At 40.0% G+C, this 22,455-nt stretch overlaps 1 protein-coding gene across 3 annotated transcripts in view; it reads right to left on the reverse strand.

Annotated features, from left to right (window-relative positions):
• ATP8A2 (ATPase phospholipid transporting 8A2) overlaps positions 1 to 22,455 on the reverse strand; it is a 700,434-nt gene that overhangs the window by 514,738 nt on the left and 163,241 nt on the right. For all 3 annotated transcript variants that reach the window (XM_080660784.1, XM_080660782.1, XM_080660783.1), the window contains 9 exons: positions 19,625 to 19,724; positions 19,073 to 19,171; positions 18,111 to 18,156; positions 17,428 to 17,468; positions 13,263 to 13,336; positions 10,801 to 10,870; positions 9,676 to 9,803; positions 8,310 to 8,421; positions 531 to 696 (listed from right to left, as the gene is read on the reverse strand). In XM_080660784.1, the coding sequence (XP_080516910.1) occupies positions 531 to 696; positions 8,310 to 8,421; positions 9,676 to 9,803; positions 10,801 to 10,870; positions 13,263 to 13,336; positions 17,428 to 17,468; positions 18,111 to 18,156; positions 19,073 to 19,171; positions 19,625 to 19,724 (836 nt within the window). The remainder of the gene's footprint in view (positions 1 to 530; positions 697 to 8,309; positions 8,422 to 9,675; positions 9,804 to 10,800; positions 10,871 to 13,262; positions 13,337 to 17,427; positions 17,469 to 18,110; positions 18,157 to 19,072; positions 19,172 to 19,624; positions 19,725 to 22,455) is intronic.

Consider the following 22,455-nt stretch of genomic DNA (forward strand, 5'->3'; position numbering starts at 1 on the left):
AATCCACAGGAAGAAATGAAGTAAGTAGGATAATGTAAAATAACTGTATAAATTTATTTCCTTTTTTGCTTTTTGCTTCTTTAAAAGGTATAAGATTATATAAGTCAATAATTACAACACCATAATTGGGTTGATAGGTAGATGCAGTATATGACAAAAATAGCATAAAGCAGGGGAGGAGACAAATCTTATTAAAGGAAATTTTCTGTATTGTACTGAAATTATATTAGTACTAATCTGAAGTAGATGCTAATAAATTAAGACATACATTATAATCCCTAGAACAACCCTAAGAAAATAACTAAAAAAATATAGTTAAAAATAATCATTTGAATATAAAACAATCCCCAAATGCATCCCTCTTCAATTCATTATATGACTCCTAATCTTTCAATTCTCCTTGAAAGGCTGGCATTATACAGAGTAGCCAAAGGGCAGAAAAAGATGGCACGGCCAGCACACATGTGCTTAGAAAGATTTTCCAAAAATGTTTTGTCCTACTTCAACAAGCAATCCATCCCAACACTTACCCAACTTCTTGATGTACCAGTTTCTTCCACCTTGAGACCCATTCCAGTACAGGGCCCCTGCTGAGCTCACCAAGGCCATGACCAACAGGATGCCAAACAACACCAGAATCTGCACATTGGTCACTTTCTCAACATTCGATCTCTTGAGAGGAGCTTTGGTGGAATTCTGTACAATAGCATTTAAAGTCCATGAGGATCACAGAACAGACTCAGGGCCAAGGAGTGGGGAGAAAAGGAGGTAAGTTACACAAATTCCACTTATAAAAAGTAAAAGACAATATTTTTGCCAAATAACCAATGCAATTCTTAAAATGTACTATATTCCTGAATCAGCAGCTAGTTTTATTTATTTATTTATTTACTTATTTACTTACTTATTACTTACTTACTTACTTACTTACTTCTAGGTGGTGTTTATTTTTTTGAAAAAAAAAACTGATTTAAATTCTTTATTATTGAAAGTATTACAATGTCTCCTTTTTCCCCCATGACCTCTCCCCACCCACTCCTGCCCCCCAGCACAGGCCCTCACCCCCCTACTGTCTGTGCCCATTGGTTTTGCTTATATGCATGCATACAAGTCTGTTTTAAATAAAGATGACAGAAGACACATTCTATCATTTTCAAGAACACATCTCAACTCTACTTACTTCAGTCAAATTTAAAGTAATCAGAATATTGCTAATTCAAAAGAAACTTAAATATTTGATATTGTAAAACTTTGGAGAGAATTTTCAAAGTAATAACATAGCTCTATAATTAATAGACAAAGATAAAATGTGAAAGTACATATTTAATTGAGAAAAAGACATACAAACACATACATATCAATAATGTAAAATAGAACATCAACAGGTGTCAAAATAAATGGATGGGCAGATAATTCATTTGGAAAATTGAAGAAGAAACAAGCAGGGAGAGTCAGGAAAGCTCTAGTAGCCAGAAGAAATTTCAATGGAGTCCTGAGTCATAAACAGAATATAAACAGTAAGATAAAACAAAAGCATAAAATCAACTCAGCATCTGTAAATGTGCATAGTTGGGTTTCTCACTGCTGCTGGAGAAACCAGCCCAGCTAAAACAGAGGCCAGTGTTGGGAAGTGAGTTTAGACATATTCATTAAAGCCAGATTCAAGGACCACTGCACATCAGGTGGAAATTTTGGGACTATACTTCTCAGCAGTGGAAAAGTCAATAGAACTATTTGCACTGGACAGTTATGCACCTAAAGTCATTTTATTAAAAATTTTATGAAGGTAAGTGTGGTAGGTAGAATAATGACCCCTACAATGATATCTATATCCTAAATAGAGGCCCAATGAACAAAATTCGTGCAAGGGCCTTGGCCCCGGCCCCCATCCACCGTGGCCACAGCCGGGGGCCTCTGCTGCCTCTGCCTTGGCCCCTGCCCACAGCAGCTTTGTCGGGAGGGAAGGACGTCCAGAAGGACATCTGGTCTAATTAGCATATTACCCTTTTATTATTATAGATAACTGAACCCTATGAATGTTACCTTATATGATAAAAGGGACTTTGGAGTTGTGATTAAATGAAGGACTGTGACTTGGGGAGATAATTTTAGATTATCCAAGTGGACCCAATTTAATCACACAGGTCCTTGATCAGGAAATGTGACTGCAGAAGAATGGTCACAGAGATGCAACATTATTGCCTTTGAAGCTGAAGTGGGGAAGGAGGTCATGAGACAAGGAATTCAAACAGCCTCTAGAAAGTCAGAAAAGGCAGGAATATTCTCCTCTAGACCCTTCCCAGGTGCTCTATAGGTAGGAGGGCTGCCTGCAGACACCTGATATCAGACTTCCAACCTGCAGAACAATAACATAACAACTTCAGGTTGTTTTAAGTTTAAATGTGTGTAAGTTGTTACAGCAGCAATAGGAAACTAACACAGTAATCCACTCCTGGAGAGAGGTGAGCAGAGCCTAGATAAAATCAGAAGTGGACAGGGGAGATGGGCACAGGACCTACAGTCTGCAGGTTTCCTTCCATGAGTCATGAGCGCGTCTCTTTAGAGGCAACACTGATTTGCAAACATCAGGTGGTTTTGAAATCTTAAGGCACTAATGGGCCATTAAAATGGTGCCTTGTGCCAAACTTAAGTCAGCACTCTCCACTAGGCTCAATTTATTTGAACATTAACGGAGCTAGGATGAAAATATCTCTGAAAAGAAGAATACAACTAAAGTCACAATGTGAAAATAAAATCAAGATGAAAATAGGAGGTAATTCCTCAGTTCCATAGAAAAACTCATACCACAACATTTCTGAAATTACCTGAATTCTATCGCCAACCTCAGAAACGCTACTCTTATGGCCATGGTTTTCTGTGGGGGTGGGGAGATGGGGAAGTGTCATACTGGCCATTTTGAAAAGCTAAGTCCATTAAGTGTCTTAACAGCACAGCAGCCTTTTCCTTTCTATACTCTTTTTCCCTTTCACTTTAGTTCTCTAAATTATTTTCCCTTTACACACTTTCAAAAATTCCTCTAAAATATAAATGAAAATCCATTAGTAAAAGCTGACCTAACACCAATCAAATACCATCTAAAGGTCAATGGAGGACACATCACTTCTGTCCTCAAATCAAGAGCCAAGAGACCAGTTGCAAGATTGCCTATCCCATCTTTTATAACTAAAGATGATCTTTCTTATAGTTTCTAATAAACATTCATTAGAGGCACAGGCAGAAAAAGTTTACAATAAACGTCATTTTCTATGACTCCATTCATTTATGAATTTCTGATCTTCTCCAGTGGTTAAATCCTGACCAGTTAACAGGACTGAGAAAAGTTATCTTTCTTGCAACACAAGAGGCCGAAACCTCAGGCTTCAACACATGCACCTTGTAGAAAGCCAAGCTGTGCCTACTCGTCCCCATATGCTGACCATGTCAGCTGACAAAGATGAGCTGGAAATGTGAAATTCTGACTAGCATTGTAAGAATTCTTATAATGCACTTAGAAAGCACTGCTACTTCTGAGTAATGGAGTTCTTAATAGAAATAGGCCAAAGTGTTAGATTCTGTAAAAGCTTATATCTGACCTGAATTTTACACATTTCATTCCTCCTAAGAAAGCAGTCACTAAAGTTCTAGTTAGAACATGGACTCGAACCAGACTGCCAAATCCCAGCTCTCTCTCTCACTGGTGTGTAACTTTGGTGACCTACTTGGACACTCTGTGCCTCAGTGTCCTCATCTAATAAATGGAAATAATAGAATCTTCCTCATAGAGCCACTGTGAGGAATGAATGAGTTAATGCATGCAAATTCCTAGAAAAGTACATGGAGCACTAATTATTGGCTGCAATTACTATAATATCTCTCTTTCCCATTCAATCAACCAACAGAAACAACAGACATTGAAATATTTCTACATGTAACGACACTAAACATGAAACAAGGGAACTTTGAAGAATAGAAGGCATTGAGGTGAGAGTTTGAAAAACAAGAACAAAGTAAAAGAGCCCTAAAGCAACCATGTTTCCTCTCTGTGCCCAAGTAGCACAAGTACAGACAAAAATGTTATTTCCCACACAGGATGGATTCCAACTATGTCTGTTATATTCCCTGTGAAAGCTCATCATTTTTACTACTCGTTTCAGCCTTACAGGCAGAGACTCTAGCACAGACACTTCTGGGCCTTTCCATTATTCTGTACTTAAAGAGTCAGCATGTAATAAACCTTGCAAAGAGGTTTATCACATCTTGGTGCAAGGAAAAGTGCCCATCATACTCATGGGATGCAGATTTACAAGGTAACAGGGCACACCTTGCTTGCTGAAGAGAAGATGGGATCATTTTAAGTGTAACTTAATTATCTTATACTAGTGGCCCAGTGCACAAAATTCGTGCATGTGGGGGTGGGGGGGGGGAGGTTGTCCCTTAGCCCGGCCCTCACCCTCTCCAGTGTGGGACCCCTCAGGGGATGTCTCACAATCCGGATCACTGGCTCCTAACCGCTCACCTGCCTGCCTGCCTGATTGCCCTAAATTGCTTCTGCCTGCCAGCCTGATCACCCCCTAACCGCTCCCCTGCCAGCCCAATCGCCCCCAACTGCCCTCCCCTGACAGCCTGATCACGCCCAACTGCCCTCCCCTGCCAGCCAGATCACCCCCAACTGCCCTCCCCTGCCAGCCCAATCACCCACAACTGCCCTCCCCTGCCAACACAATCACCCACAACTGCCCTCCCCTTCCGCAACCCACCTCCTCCACCGGGACCCGCCTCCTCCATGCGAGGCAGCAGAGACGCAGGGACCGGCCTCCTCTGTGCCATGCAGAGCCATGACACCCCCAGGCCTCACCACGGGGAGTGACTGCCGGGCCCTGCCTCCACTGTGTGTGCAGCCATCTTGTGGTGGCCATCTTGTGGCAGCCATCTTGTGACAACATCGCGCACGAGGGCCACCTAGGCTTTTATGAGTATAGCTAACTTAGCTACAAAACTCTGTTACCAACATATGATCTTGAGGAAACAACCAGTGTACCAGCAATCTTGAAGAACAGCTAAATTTGTAACATGCACAATCTAAAAACTAGACTTGGGGCCCTGCACAAATTTGAGCTAATTCCTGTGATCTCTTTATCACTACATTAAAAAAAAAGAAGAAGAAGAAGTAGTGGAGTTCCAAAAGTGTTAGACAGTGGAAGCTGGCACTGGACTGGGGAAATTAGAAAATACTAGTTTGGTAGCAGGGCACTGTTTATCTACATAGATAGTTTTCATATATAGACTGCTTAGAATCAGCAAACTTAAAACTGTCTAACATGCCCTTGTGAGTGGGTAAGGATCCAGCAAGAAGGATAGATCAGACACAGGTCAGATATACTGAATAATCTTCATCCAAGAGCTGCCTCTCAGCATTCACCAACTATTCACTTTGTAGCTGCCACAGATCCCCCACTCCCACATACACTCACTCTGTAACCTTTCCACCATACCACCTAAAGTCCTACCATTCCAGGTCCAACACTTCTCTATGCCCTTTCCCTCCTTCAGAAGCTGTTCTCCTGCCCCTTGCCTTCCCCAGCAGAGGACACGCCTTCCCTGAAGGCCCCTCAAGCAGAGCGTGCTCTAATAAAGACTCGCATCCCTCAGATTCTGGGTAATATTACAGAATGTATATGTGGGACCCAGCAATACTTCTGATATTTCATTTTTCTAATGCCATGTGAAAAACCCACTTGTAAAATTCATGCCATTTGGCGACACTGCCTTCTGCCTCTTGCCTCAACAAGTCTTCCCACCTTTCAGTCCTCTGACCAACTGGCTTATGGCATATCCATCTCTAGCCTTGCCATGATCTAGTCTTCAAAGTCACAGCATCGACCCATCAAATGCCATAGTCTCTCAGTCCTTTACTCCTCAACATGAAATGGCCTCCAACAGCTCTACCTTTAGCTTCCTACTCCCATGAATCATTCCCAGGTCTCCCTACTCTATAAACCCTCCACCCTAGAAACTTGAAGACAGTACTGATCAACTGTCACTCAGAAACTCCAACAATCTTCAATTTCACCCTTCTAATCCTCCCCATCTATTGGGGTCTATCACTTCATCTGTTCTATCAAGTGTTTAACTCCTACATCATTTGACCTCAAAGAGTAGACCAACACAATAGCCTCCCTTCTCTAACTTTATTTCTAAAATGTGCTCCTTGTATCATTCTTAGTAGCTAGCCAACTGACGTGCCTAACCCTGGGTTGGCTGACCCTTCGATATGCACCTGTAGTGCTTTGTAATGATATATATTACAATAATGACCTCTCTACTTCATAATTCCCTATTACTCCTCAGTGCCCGTGGCTCCAGAGGATAAGGTTGGGCCTTTCACTCTTATATCCATACAGCCTGGTATAAGACATGGTGCATAATGGTCACTAAACATTTTTTAGTTAAGAAATATAGTCAAATACTTGCTTTAGAAGGAATATAAAAGGGCAGATAAGCTGAAAAGCTAATTCTCATTAATAGTGACCATTAGTAAAATAATATGCCAAGTGATATCAAAGAAATATAAGAAATGACACATAGGGACACTGATTTATGCAGAATTTCAAACTAGTCTAGCAAAATATGTCATAACTAGAGGCCCGGTGCATGAAATTCGTGCACTTGCTGAGGGGGGAGGGGTCCCTCAGCCCAGCCTGTGCCCTCTCACAGTCCAGGAACCCTTGGGGAATGTCCAACTGATGCGGAGAGCGGGCCTAAGCCAGCAGTCGAACATCCTTAGCGCTGCAGCAGAGGCGGGAGCGGCTCCCGCCACCGCCATTGTGCTTGCCAGCCATGAGCCTGGCTTCTGGCTGAGCAGTGCTCCCCCTGTGGGAGTGCACTGACCACCAGGGGGCAGATCCTGTGTTGAGTGGGATCGGGCTGAAACTGGCTCTCCAACATCCCCCAAGGGGTCCTGGATTGCGAGAGGGCACAGGCCAGGCTGAGGGACCCCACCAGTGCACGATCGGGACCGGGGAGAGAAACAGGAGGTTGGCCAGCCGGGAAGGGACCATGGGAGGGCTCCAGGGCATGTGTGGCCTGTCTCACTCAGTTCCAATCGGCCAGACCCCAGCAGCAAGCTAACCTACTGGTCAAAGCTTCTGCCCCCTGGTGGTCAGTGCATGTCATAGCGACTGGTCTACCAGTCGACTGTCTGCCCCTTGGTGGTCAGTGCACGTCACAGTGAGCAGTTGAGCAGCCTTAGCATATCATTAGGATATTACGCTTTGATTGGTTGAACAGACAACCGGACACTTAGCATATTAGGCTTTTATTATATAGGATATATGTGGTCTGCAAATTCACAACTAATTTAAAAATATTAACAGGGAGAAAGAGCAGTATCATTTTCATTAATATTTTTGCTATATGAAGTATAAACATTAGTTCAAAAATAACTGATTTTAAATTAACTAGAATTCAATTAAAAAAGACAATTTACTATACAATCCTAATTAATGGGGGTGAGGAGCAGAAGTAGTGAGAGAAATAAGGAAAGAACAAATCCTTGCTTAGGTCCAAAACTGATTGTCCCCCTAAATCTGGAAAACAAAAACATTGATATTTCAAGCAGGGGGTAACAAATATCTATACTAATAAAAGCCTAGGTGGCCCTCATGCCCTCACAAGATGGCCACCCCCACACCGTCACAAGATGGCCGCCACAAGATGGACAGCAGGGGAGGGAAGTTGGGGGCGACCAGGCCTGCATGGGAGGGCAGTTGGGGGTGATCAGGCCGGCAGGGGAGGGCAGTTGGGGGCCATCGGGCCGGCAGGGGAGGGCAGTTGGGGGCCATCGGGCCGGCAGGGGAGGACAGTTGGGGGCCATCGGGCCAGCAGGGGAGGGCAGTTGGGAGCGATCTGGCTGGCAGGGGAGCAGTTAAGCATCAATCAGGCTGGCAGGGGAATGGTTAGGCGGTGATCAGGCTGGCAGGTAGAAACGGTTAGGGGCAATCAGGCAGGCAGACAAGTGGTTGGGAGCCAGCAGTCTCGGATTGTGAGAGGGATGTCCCAGATTGGAAAGGATGCAGGCTGGGTTGAGGGACACCCCTCCAGTGTACGGGCCTCTAGTATGATATACTAACAGAAATCTATGAGAAACTACCTAAAGAACCAAAATAAAGGCACTCCCTTTCAAAATTTAAGCTCACAAACTCGAGCTTCCTAAATACAATATCTGCATTTCTACTCTTTATTCCATAAAAACAGCAATTTTTTTTAAAAGACTAAAATCAGCATTGTTTTTCAGCACAGAAATGTTTTACCTGCATGAGCTTGGTGTCGTGTCCAGTGTAAACAACTATGCCAAAGACCCACTGAGTGTTTCGAAGCTGTGTACCTCTTAATAAGATCTGGTCAGGCCCAAGGGAAACAGAGCTAAAAACAGGAAACAACATTTGTATTCAATGGTAGTCTGACAAATGAGCATGAGCTTTCCTCTTAAACATAAACCCACAATAATCAAATGTTTCCTTTACTCAAATTTGAACTATTCACCGAGACAATAAAGGTTACCATTGGCTTAATATACAAAAAAAAAAAGAGAGAGAGAGAAGAAGACCCATAAGAAAGGTTTCTCTTATCCATTCATCACTACAAAAATATTTTTTTTGTTTTTTTCCTATAAAATGTTAGAGGAAATTGTATCTCTTATAACCCTGTTATGAAACTCAACACCAAAAAAAAAAAAAAGGAAGAGAAAAAAATTGCTAAAATAACAGAAATTTATTTTATAGCCTATTATAGAGGGGGGAAAAAAAGCTATAATATCAAATTTGTCAAGAACAACTTAATGATTAGATAAAAGGCTGAGTGGTAATTTAGACATTCAAAATGGGAGCCTATGGAACGGCTCTGCACACTAAACGAAAACCAAGAAAGTAGGCACATGTGGTTGTTATGGTTATTCTGGGTTGATTACCATGATCAGGTTCTTCTCTATGGGTCTCTTCAAAATATATAGGTGGGAAGCAGTGATAAAAAGCATGCAGATTAAAGATGGGCAGAAGGTAGAAACTGCACCCCAACAGAATGACAAAAATGATTCTCCAACAAGAAAACGATGCCAAGAGAACAAAGACAACAGAATATAGACAACAGTGACTATTTTAAAGGAAGACTAATTGTTCTTCCTTTCATTTAACTTTCAAAAAACAAATGCTACTTTAAAGAATGCTAGCAAAAAACACACACACACACACACACACACACAAAAAAAAAAAAAACAGTTTCTCTAATAAATATCAGATTTCATACACTCAGATACCTCCCTTCTGCTTTTCTGGATAATTTTATGCAGCCAAAACCTTCTCTCCTCCCTGGCAGGTAGTACACACAGAAAGAACAGGCAGGTGCTCTGAACATTATTTCAGACCCTCTGGCTTTTTTTTTTTTTTTTTTAACAAAAATCAGTTATTTCCTTAAATTTAAGCAATGGTTTAAAATCGATTAAAACCATGTTTCAAAAGAAGGTCAGTCTCTCATATCTATGCTAAACATGAAGAAATCTCACTGTTTTGAGATATTATGAAGCCAGAAAACAAACTAATATTTTCCAAAGCTTCAGTAGTTCTTAGTCCCATAAAAAAAAAAAAAAAAAAAAAAAAACACTAAGAAAAGGGAAAGCAATACCTTTTCCCATCTAAATTCAAGTTTCCAGTGAAGTCATAGAGATGCCGGTTGGGCCCTTCACATTCTACAGTTCCAGATAACTTCATCAATATTTCCCTTGTTTGCATATCAGCAGTGCAATTCAAACCCTAAAATGTTCAATCAAAAGAGGAAATTGATTATAGTCTTCCAGATTTAGGGGTAGCATTCCACATCCCATTGTTAATCTAAAGAAAATGATGAATACTATAAAATGTATCAAAAAAAATCAAGCTATCAGCCCATGAGATCGGCATTACATGTAGCTTTTTTCTTTTTCTTTTTTTTTTACAGACAGCAGCCTAATACAAAAGAATCAATGAAGCACAAAGTTAAGATTCCACCACTGTGCTGGAAACATCCATCTTTGGCAGCAGTTCATATGCTCAAACAACTTCCAGAAAGCATATTTATTAGCTGTACTCTAATACCGGTCATAAACATAGAATAAAGCACCCCTTTGATACAGTATGATACTAACTAGACCCAGTAACTCTTCCTTAAACAGGAAAAAAAGTCTAAATCAAATATTCGAGGTAGAAAAGAAAGATATGTGGACAGAATTATCAAATTCAACTTTATGCAGCATTAAATTTAAGTCTCAAATGTTTCAAATGTTTATTATGTTAAAACTATTCTTCATTCTAGAACTTTAAAATATGGTAAGAATAGATTTCTTTAAAGGATGAAGTTTTGCATCTAATAACTCACTCTATAATTAGAACCTCGATTAAAACAATGGAAAGGAAGGTACCATCGTTTGTCTAACTTCATCTCTCCCATCCACCACGCAGCTCAACCCAGCAGAGGCTCTCTCTTCCCACAGACACTACCAGACAGAGAGTGCAGTGACATCTAAGCTAACACACGATACCCTTCCTGACCCAAACTTGGGTGAAGCCCACTTTTTTAGCTCTGCCATCACTTGTAAGGAGTTCCCTTTACATTAAAAGGCATATTCTCCTCACAGTTTCCATTAGGGTTAAGGCATAACCTTTTGAGGGAGAACACATTTTTCCTCTAGAAAAAGCACTGACTGGTACCTGTGGGGATCAGATTTGCTATATGGGCCTCCATAATAACACAAGTCATAAAAGGTAACTTTACCTGACGTATTTTAAGGTTCGTCTCCCCATCTAGATTAGCTGTTTCAACATAACACATTGCCTGAGGTTCACTAAGGAAAGAGAGAAAAGAAGCCAAAGTTTAGTAAGGTCCCCTGCACAAATCCATAGCTCAAAAAGAGTCTATTATGGAAACTATGTCTGCTGACCAGCACTTCAAAATAGTGTTACAAATGACCCTTGAACATTCCTAGGAGTTAGGGCACCAACACCACTCTTCTGCACAGTAGAAAATACAAGCTTAACTTTTGAGTCCCCCAAAATTTAACTACTCCCAGTTGTCCCTTGGTATCCGCAGATAATTGGTTCCAGGACCCCCATACCAAAATCGTGGATGTTCAAGTCCCCTATATAAAATGGCCGTAGATCAATGCATACAGTGGACTCTGTGCATCCTCAGACTCCCAACCCCGGGTGGAAAACAAAACAGGTATCTAATGAAAAAAATTTCAATAAGTGAGTGGGCCCACACACTTCAAACCTGTATTGTTCAAGGGTCAACTGCATAAGCAACCACTTTAGTAGTAGTAATTGAGCAGAAAGACAAACTCTCATCTTTGGAGCCCAACACCAATACAAGTGATCTGCTCTTATGGGTCCCACAAAGGCCGCTTGACCTCAAGTAACAGAAATAGCCGAGGGTAAATGAGAAGGGGAGGGGCAGGTTAGGGCAAACGTGATGTTCCATGACCCTGACAGTCTGAGTCCTGGTCTGCTCCTCCTGACCAAAAGTGCCTCCCGACACAGCCAGTACAAACCCATCTGTTAAAAGAAAATCATAGCTCAAAGGGTTCAGGAACCAAGGCACAGGCTTGGCAAGACTTTACTGCCCTGCACCTTCCACTCTGCCCACAGGCAACTTTTTAATCAGAGCACCTAATTTGAAGGACAGAAAACTCAAAGAATAAAATTAAGCAGAGCAGCTAACACTTCCAATCTTTGGGTTTAGGTGGCATAGTTAGTAGCTAAGAGACTCTGCCACCCACCAGCTAAGTTAAAATCTCTTGGCACTACCTTTATGGGCTACATGATTCCAGCAGTTGTTCAGTCTCTCTGCTTCTCTGCTTTTTCTGTATAAAGTAAGGATATCAAGGGTTGCTGGGAAGATTAAATGGAACAATGTGCTCAGTGGGCTGCTTGGCACACAATACAGACCCAAACACTAATGACCACCTGAAAACTTGAGGTCAGCTCAGAGAAACAATCTCATATTCCAACGAGGCTTCCTGAGGGCCACAACCAAAACGCTGACCCCGAACTATCAAGTGATCACATTTTATGGAGAGTTTCTTTGTAACCAATAAGTAGAATCAAGCATGAATGCTGCCCCATGTACACGGTGCTTTAACCCTCTGTGGCAGAGGGTCTAGTTTTAAACCTTTGATCTCAACCAGAAAATTCATGTTAAGACTTAAAATCTCATGTGTGATCATATCCAATAAAAGAAACACTGTTGCCCTAACCGGTTTGGCTCAGTGGATAGAGCGTTGGCCTTCGGACTGAAGGGTCCCAGGTTCGATTCTGGTCAAGGGCATGTGCCTTGGTTGCGGGCACATACCCAGTGGGGAGTGTGCAGGAGGCAGCTGATCGATGTTTCTCTCTCATCGATGTTTCTAACTCTCTATCCCTCTCCCTTCCTCTCTGTAAAAATAAATAAATAAATAAATAAATAAATAAATAAAATATTAAATTAAAAAAAAAAGAAACACTGTCTATAACCAAAGAAAATGCAAACTGTGTGAGCATCTATGATTTCCAACAGGAATATAGGAACTTTCAGTTTTCACATCATATCCTTTAATCTTGAATTCAAGAGTAAAAGTCTATTCTTATTCAAATTTTGGCATTCCTTCTTTGATATATAATCGTATGTGTCAAGCCAAAGAAAAGTCAAGGACTGTGTTGCTCACTCTTTACACCACTTAGTTATGATAACTTTCTAGTACAGAACTGCCTAGAAAACACAGCAATGATACTTGGGCCGAAAGGGAACAAAATGTGGACAAATGAGGAGAAAGCACCACCTGCTGGTCATGTCTAAGCTGAGAAAATGCCTGCAGTTCTCTGAATAGCTAGTAAAGGAAGGCATTGGGTTCTGAGAGGTTGTGGGCTGTACCCATCAGGAAAGGGGATGTGAAGTCTCAGACAGGCTGCCACTTGGAGGTTACTGGAGTGATCTCTCTACTATCTTGAATGTCTTCCTACAATAAGGAATAGCCCAGAATAGCCATGAGAGTAAATTGAATTGATAAATAGGAGAAAGATAATTTAGGATTAAGGCAGGAAAGAGTGAATGACAGGCAATGGAAGAATAGGCCAGAAAGAGAAGGTTGGTGACTCAGGGTGGAAGGGAAAGAGTGGCTGGAGAAGTCAGCAGTCACCATCTTATATTTTATTGTTCTTGACATTTATTTCAAAAAATGTGCTCACTATAGCACACCTGACCTGGAGGATAGCAGGACCATGTCTGCTGGAAGATACTGCCCATTGACGACCTTCACAATGTCTCCCACTGTCACCTAGAAAACCAGGGACAAGGACAGAGAAGCATGAAAGAAAAGAAAGCACAAATGGTGATAAAGGTGGTTAAATATTTGAAGAAAAAAATTACTGTATAACTATGCCATGACTTTTAAGATGAAGAAGCCCAAATTATTTTTCTTGATAAGAACAAAAGGAAAAATCTTTCAATACTGACAAATGGTACTATTGCCTCTTTTCGATGATGCTGAATGAAAAGAAAATAAAAGAAAGGGACGGGGGACAAAGATGAGTCAGAACTATCAAGGTCTCATTCCCTTACGATTATTCTTCCACTTATAAATTCCACTGCTGGATGCAGTCGGGGAGGCTGGTTAAGTGCACAGCTCTGAATTCAAATCCCCCGGCTGTTAGTACTCCTTACCACCTATGTGTAACCTTGAACTAGTCCTGTAAAGTTTGTGTGCTTTAGTTTTCTCAGCTATGTAATGAAATCAACAGCACTTATTTCATGGGGTTATGGTGAGGATCAATTGAGTTAACACGTGTAAATGTCTCTACTTTACAAATGGAAAAACTGAGGCTCAAAGTGAAATCATTTGATCAAGGTCAGACAACCAAGATTCAAAACTGAATAATCTTGCCAGTGTATGATTAAAAAACAATACTAAATTCACTCATGAACAGTCCATCTAAAAGGTCCCCTGGAAACATGCCACATAAAATAGAGAAGATTTGTATAGCTCAAGATATTGCCAGAAAAATCATCATGGCCAAAGTCAGAGGCCACCTTGGGAAACAGACTCCACTGGACAGAAGACCCCAAGCCACAGAAACAAACAGGCCCCAGTCTGTAGAAAATGAGCACCATGGCCAAGTGCCTATAAATCCTTTAAATCACATCATATATGCAGCTGGCAGGATAGAATGTGGGCTCTCAAGTCAGGCAGGCCTAGGCTCAAATCCCAGTTTCCCAGGGAAAACCACCACTGGCTTTGTAGGGCTGATGCAGTGTTTAAGGAAGTTAATGGGAGCACCTGGCATGAAGCAGGCACATGTTCTGTGTTAGTCTCTACCAGTATGGGTGTAATGGAGTGGGCTCTGAGTGTGAATGTGAAGAAAGGCAGAATTCTCTGATGGCACAAGAAGAAAGGCCATTCCTAGTATACTAGCAATTCACAACTCAAAAGGGCACTATGTTTTCTGTTTCTTATTCTAACCCATGTTACTATTCTCATAGAAATTAAGAATTTCACATAACACAATACTTGTGAAAAACTACTGGATCTTGCAAGCTGGGAGAATGGCCCAAACAGGGGCCTACATTTGATTTTTGATAATACAAAGGAGGGTTTACTGAAAGGTGTCCTTATGAGTGCTGTGAATTGTTATCACGGTGTGCAGGGAAGTCTAATGAATCAGGCTCAAGGGTGGTAGAACTCAAAAATTCTACCGGCTATGTGTAACCTTGTGTAAATTTGTGAAAAAAAAAAAAAGGCTGTGAATTTTTTTTTTAATTCAAAGTGGGGGGACAAGGAAAATTATGGCTTTCTCTGATCTTTATTACTGAAATACAGACACAATTATCTCTCAGTAACAAAGTACTAAGAAGTTGCACATACATTAAATACTACTTACTTAGAAATTTGTTTGAAATGCTTTTCTATTTGGTGTGCTTATGCCTGATTACCACATCAGGGTATTAAACTACCTAAATCAAGAAGTCTTAAGGTGAAAAGAGATACACACACCCCAGGTCCCTGAATTCACTCTAGCCTCAGGGGATTTCTCAACTTGAAAAATAAGCCCAAAAGTCTTCTCAAAATCAACCGAAGTTGTCAAGATCCACCCCAGAGCTACCTCTCAGCATTTATGGTTCAGCTACAGCCTGTGGATCGCAGACTTGAGCAGAGCTCTGGTAGTTCCAATTAGTGGGTATTGCTTTGGGAAGCTTAAAGCGAGCCAGTTCCATTGTGCCTGCACATCTGGCACCTGTTACCACTGCCCTGTCATCACCTGTCCTCTCATCCTATTCTGAGCAGTTCCGAAGATGTGCCTGAGTTCCCCAGTGCCCTATGACTTAAACTGGTTACCTCCTGCTCATCCTTCAAGAGGGCACATGAGCATCTCTTAAGGAAAGCTGTTCCTGACACCGCCCCCCCACACACACACAGGTGTCCCCAGAGCACCTGCAGCATGCCTGCCCTACACAGAGCTCAGCACCAGCACTGCACGCTGTTTAGCTGCCTATCACTTCCACCACACCAGTGGTTCTGCGTGTGCTCCCAGACCAGCAGCATCAGCCTCACCTAGAAACTTGTTAAAAATGCAAATTCTAGCCCAGCTGGCATGGCTCAGTGGTTGAACGTCGACCTATGAACCAGAAGGTCACGGTTTGATTCCTGGTGAGGGCACATGCCCAGGTTGTGGGCTCAATCCCCAGTGCAAGAGGCAGCCAATAAATGATTCTCTCTCATCATTGATGTTTCTATCTCTCTCTCCCTCTCCCTTCCTCTCTGAAATCAATAAAAAAATATATTTTAAAAAATAAAAATTTTAGGGGCCCACTTAGAACTACTGAGTCAGAATTTCTGAGACTGGGGCCCAGCACTCTATGTTATACTGCCCTTCAGGTGACTGGGGTGCCTGCTGAAGTCTGGCAACCACTACAGAAAACTCCAGCCAAGCTTTATGATACTCATGTGCATCCCCAATACCTATCAGTCTCTGGTACATGCTGAGAATTCAATTTAAATAAACCAAAAAAAATGCATTTTCAATAGAAATAAAATAGCCAGTGGTAAATCATATAACAAGTATTTGGCTTCAGTTTATTTTTCCTCCAAACACATGTGAGAAACACTCACAAGCTTTCAGTGTTTGCACAGCCATCAACTCTTGGGCCCACAATTCAGAGATCATCACTCCTTTTTCTGCAGTTTCAAATAGTGTCAACATCCTAAATCGTTCTCCACTGCAGCCAGTGTTAGTGCCTTTCTGGGGAGGGGCTGGCAATAGGCACCTTATAGAAACAGGCCTGTCCTAAGTGCGGTGGGAACCCTTGCATTCTATAGCACTGGTAGCATTTCTACCCTCTGTGACATCAAGAGTTTCCAACCACTTGACCAAGAGCCACCACACTTCCAAATGAGAGTGGTATCAATTAATACTTGCAGTACAGGACCTTGCATTGCTACCAAGGTTAAGGTGTATCACAAAACACTATAAAGGGGCTCCTATAACAAACTAAACACAAAACAAAAACTAAAATGAAAGCTGCTGTTACCATATCACAGGTATTTTGGAGATTAAAAGATCACAGAGGCATTTTTAAACATTGCGTATTAAACGTTTAGCAAGAGAAACTATTGTAAGTTTACCCTTCTAAAAAGTAATCTTCTTTTGAAATATTTTAATCAGCTTTGACTCCTGTAATAGTAAGAGCCATCCCCCAAAGCATCTGTGACTTTTGAGAAGGCCCAGCTGAAACAGAGACTCACCTAAAAAACTCATTTTATCAGATACAAGTAATCCAGATGGCACAGCATTATTTCTTCTAAATTTTCTATTCATCAGTATAAACAACCAAACACAAACACACACACACACACACACACACACACACACACACACACACACACACACACACATCCACATACTCACAATCCCCAAACCCTGCAGACCTCATACCTCCAGGGACATGGTGGCAAGCCCTTCTGACTACTGTAACATTAAGAGCAGCAACTACTGGCTGAAACGGGATGTTTTCCAACCTCTATCCCACCGCTTATTGAATCTCAAAACTCAGAAAATATTGAAAACACTGAATTGAGGTTAGAAGAATAGAAGATCAGGAAAATTGTTTCTTGAACTGGATCTAGGAGCTAGAAAATGCTTTGAGATTTCAGAAATATCCATCAGGGATGATAACTTTCATAGCTCTGAACCGATGCAATGAGCATTTGGTCAGTCCTAAGTAAATCTCGGGGGAAACACCACATCTTAAAACTTACATTAAGTAGAGATGACCTATGCCTTAAAATAAACTTTATACTGTAATCAATATTAGCAATTAATTACAAGTCTCCAAACCAATACTTTTTGGCATAACTTTAAAAATAGTTTTTACCTCTTTCCACATAATGGTATGCCACATACCATTTCTTAACACTGAAAAAGAAAAAAAACACACAAGTGTATAAGTTAACATTGATAATAAAAATCAGCTTTCCAAAATCCAAAAGGCCCCTTTTGAAATTCCACTTATTAATCCCAACATACTATCTCCTTAGACATATAAGTATAAAACTAACACTCCCCCAATCTATGTACCTATGTACCATATATAATACATTCATGCATACACATAAATATAGATGTATGTAAGTTAAATCTATTCATATTTAGCCCAGAATAAGAAAAAAAAATCACCCGCTGTTATAAGAGTTACCAAAAACAAAACAAAAACAGAGCTAATGTCCTACAAGTCAATACAATAAAAAGTAGATAGAGAGAGGTAGGGAGCAATTAAAATGAAGGACATGAATGCTTAGACATTTTTTGATATAAAATATGTCTAGCTCCTGAAAATTACAACCTTTTCTAAAATTCTAAAAATACACAAGTCTTATTCAAATATTAATTGACAGGGCTCACATTTTATTGCACTTATCTTTTTGCTATTTCTTTAAAGTATTTATAGATAATTTCCTCCAATTTATCTCAATACCACTAACTACTTATCTAAACTTCCTTAAATCTAGGCCTTTTCTCAGGTTTCCAGTGGAAAAAGTGATCGGCCTGGTATCTTACCTATGGTTTTCTTTTTGTTAACTGCATTGTCTGCCTTATGTCGCTTCTGTTACAGAAAGAAAAAATAAAAAAGTCCTTAGATTCAAAAGTTCCAAATGGATAAATGAAACAGCAAACAATAAGAGTTAAGGGGAGTGGGGGGAGGGGAGGAAACCAACTGCCTACAACACTAATGCTCTACAGTTTAGTTCAATGGTCATGTACTTTGGTTTAAATTACCATATTTAGATTCTAATGATGAACAAGCACCGTGAAGTATGAAACTTCTCACTCCTCCTTTGTTTCACATCAGACTGAAGAAATTATTCAGTATTATAAACACAACATTACTTGAAGCCATTTTATTGATTAAAAAACTTCTGGGGCAAAGTAGCTTTGCTTTGATTTGGATTACATTTAATCATTTACCTATTCCCGGGGGGGGGGGGGGAAATGTGCATATGATGTGTGCTAGAAATTGCAAGTATGTGGGGGGAAAAGTTGGGAAGGGAGAGTAGGGGAAGGGAAGAGAAAGAGTATGGAGTTAGAAAAGAGGATGACAGAGTACCAATATGGCTGTAGCCAATGAACTTGAAGATACAATGAGATTAGTATGAGGTGGGAGAACATTCTTGCAAAATCACCTCAGGCGCAGCCAGCACAATGCTGCTATTCTAGACTGCAATACTTTTGCCACCAACTTAGCGAACTCTACAGGAAGGTGTAGGAACATCAGTGATAAAAACCAAAGGGGGTCCAGGAAACTAATATTAGAAAACATAATTTAAACTACTTCTATGTCATTGTACAGACATTAAGGACACTGTATGTACATGTTTCCTCAAAAAAAATATGCCATCATGACCTTGAGATGCTAATTAAGCTGTAGACCAATGACCTGTCTTAATCAGAAAATCTAAAGCAACAAGTGAGTTATGTTATAGTCAATACAAGGTTTTTATTATCTGAAAACAAAAACTTACAAAGTCTTCTACAATCTCTTTGATGCCTGCAATTGTTAAAATAATGATCAATGGCACCAGGGTGGTATATCTTCCTGTTGGAGATACATCTGGGATTTGCTGCAAGACAAGAGACCAAAAGAGGGAAGTTGACAAATTAAAATCCTCTATGGAAAAAAAAAAAAATGACACTCACCACTCACTCTTCTGTGGTTCTTTTCTATTTCTGCTACACCACAATAATTACCTTATTTTAAAAACTAGCTTAGTGTTACACATTTTTAAAATTTTATCCAACATTGCTAGATGTAGAATAGAAAAAGAGTTAAAAATAAGACCCTCCGGCCATTTCTCAATGTCTATTTTAGTAATTGCAATGTAAGACATACTTAAAGAAGTCTGCCTTTAAGCCAGATCATGTTAGTTCATGCAAACAATACCTGGATAAAGAAAGCAAATTACATTGAAGCATTATGACACATTCTTAGGTAAGTGACCTTTCAGCAAAATCTCATTTTGGTTATGAACCTCATCAAGGTTATGAATTTTAAATAGATTTTAAAGAAACATTACCTGTAATAAGGCAATGAAGAGGAAGAAGGCATTAGCAGCTCTTCTAATCTGCTCATATAAGAATCGAGGTAGAAATGTCAACACGCTGTACTTGGCTGTACTATAAATACAAAGAAAAATACTACTATCAGTTGTAAATACAAATTCTAAAAGACAAGAAAAGACAGTTTCAAAATTTTTACAAAGGATTTTAAAAACAAAATATTTCAAAATTCAGGACAAGTAAATTCTTTGCTGGCCCTTGTGTACAAAGCTCCTTTTTATAAAAGGATGTACCTTCACCATCAGTCTGTGTGCGTCCTTTTTTCTGAGGTGTGTTTCCTGTAGACAACAGATATATGGGTCATGTTTTCTTATCCAATCAGTTACCCTATGCCTTTTGATTGGGGTATTTAATCTATTTACATTTAAAGTTATTATTGATAGATACTTATTTGTCACCATTTTAATTCTTTCCCATGTGTTCCTTCTTTGCTTCCTATTTCTTCTTTTTTACAGCAGACCTTTTAGCATTTCTTGCATTGCTGGTTTGGTGGTAATAAACTCCCTTAGTCCTTTTTTTGTCTGTGAAGCTCCTGATTTCACCCTCAATTTTGATTGATAGCCTTGCTGGGTACAGTATTCTTAGATTCAGACCCTTCCTTTGCATGACTTTATATATTTCATTCCATTCCCTTCTGGCCTGCTGTGTTTCTGTTGAGAAATTAGTCGCTAGTCTGATGGGGGAACCTTTGTAGGTAACTTTCTGTCTCTGGCCGCTTTTAACATTCTTACTTTGTCATTGGTGTTTGCCAATTTAATTATAAGGTGCCTTGGTGTCGGTCTTTTGGGATTCATTTTGCTTAGGACTCTGTGAGCTTCTTGGACTTGTGTGAGTTTTTTCTTCCCTATATCAGGGAACTTTTCTGTCATTATTTCTTCAAACAGGTTTTCTATTCCTTGCTCAGTTTCCTCTCCTTCTGGCACCTCTATTATGTGGATGTTGTTTTGTTTCGTGTTGTCCCAAAGTTCCCTTAAGCTCTCCTCCTGCTTTTTAATTTTTTTTTCTAGAAGCTGCTCTGCTTGGGTATTTTTTCCTACCTTGTCTTCTAGCTCATTGATGTGGTCCTCTGCTTCTTCCAGTCTACTGTTGATGCTTTCTATTGAGTTCTTTATAGCAGTGATGTCATTTTTCATTTCTTCTTGGTTCTTCTTCATTTCCTCTTGGTTCTTACACATATTGTTGAATTTGTCTTCCATTCTTTTCAGCCGCCTTATGACCATTTCTCTGAATTCTTTCTCTGACAGGTTGCTTGCCTCCATTTCGTTTACTTCCTTTTCTGGTGATGCCTCCTTTTCTTTCATATGCAGGCTGTTTATTTGTCTCCCCATGATCTCTCTTCTCCAGGTATCTAGTTATGTAGTTCTCTCTCTCCTTATCCTAGGTGAAATCTGACCTTTCTATGAGAAGGTGCGTAACTCCTCCAAATCTGCGTGCTCACGCTGCTTGGGAACTGGTGTTCCTGGGTTCGCAGCTGTTTGCTGGGTGTTATTGTTGTAGGTTCCTGGGTCCCCTCTCTGTTTCTTGATGCATCTGGCTAAAGGTTTATCAATCTTTTTTATTGTTCAAAGAACCAGCTCTTGGATTCATTGATCTTTTGTATTTTTTTTTCAGTCTCTATGTCATTTATTTCTGCTCAGATCTTTATTATTTCTTTCCTTCTACTTACTCTGGGATTTTCTTGCTGTTATCCTTCTAATTCTTTAAGTTGTATGGTTAAATAGTTATTGCTTTTTTTGTTTTTTTTTTTAAGGTAGGCCTATAATGCTATGAATTTCCCTCTCAGGACTGCTTTTGCTGTGTCCCATATGTTTTCAGTTGTTGTGGGTTTATTTTCACTTGTTTCCAGCAAGTTTTTTTATTTCTTCCTTGATTTCATTGGCAACCCATTCATTGTTTAATAACATACTATTTAGCCTCCATGTGTTTGAATGTTTTTGAGTGTTTTCATTGTGATTGATTTCTAATTTCATGCCATTATGATCCAAGAAGATGCTTCATATGATTTCAAGCCCCTTGAACTTGCAGAGACTTATTTTGTTCCAACATGTGTTCTACCTTTGAAAATATCCCATATGCACTTGAGAAGAATGTATATTCTGCAGCTTTGGGTTGGAATGTTCTGTAAATGTCAAATTAAATCTATCTGATCTAGTGTGTAGTTTAAGGTCTCTGTTTCTTTGTTGATATTTTTGTCTAGAAGATCTATCCAGTGACATCAGTGGGGTGTTCAAGTCCCCTACACTATGATTATATTGTTATTGATCTCTCCCTTAAAGTTCTCCAAGGGCTTTGTTAAATATTTGGGTGCTCCTATATTGGATGCATACATGTTTACCAAGGTGATATCCACCTGTTGGATCGATCCCTTTAGTAATATGTAGTGGCCTTTTTTTGTCTCTTGTTATAGCCTTTTCTTTGAAGTCTATTTTGACATATATAAGTATTGCTACACCTGATTTTTTTCATTTCCATTTCCATGGAAAACTTTTTCCCATCCCTTCCCTTTCCTCATGTGTGAGTCTTTTGTTCTGAGGTGGGTCTCTTGTAGACAGAATATATGTGGGCCATGTTTTCTTATCCATTCATCTATCCTATACCTTTTGATTAGAGCATTTAATCCATTTACATTTAAGGTTATTATATATATATATATATATATATATATATATATATATATATATATATATATTAAGGTATTATATGTGTACATATCTTACCATTGCCCCCTCCCACCCCACGCCCATACATGCCCTCAACCCCCAATGTTTTGCATCCATTGGTTACTCTT

The sequence above is a fragment of the Plecotus auritus genome (assembly GCF_963455305.1).
Source record: "Plecotus auritus genome assembly, chromosome: 3".
In the NCBI taxonomy this organism is placed as follows: Eukaryota; Metazoa; Chordata; class Mammalia; order Chiroptera; family Vespertilionidae; genus Plecotus; species Plecotus auritus.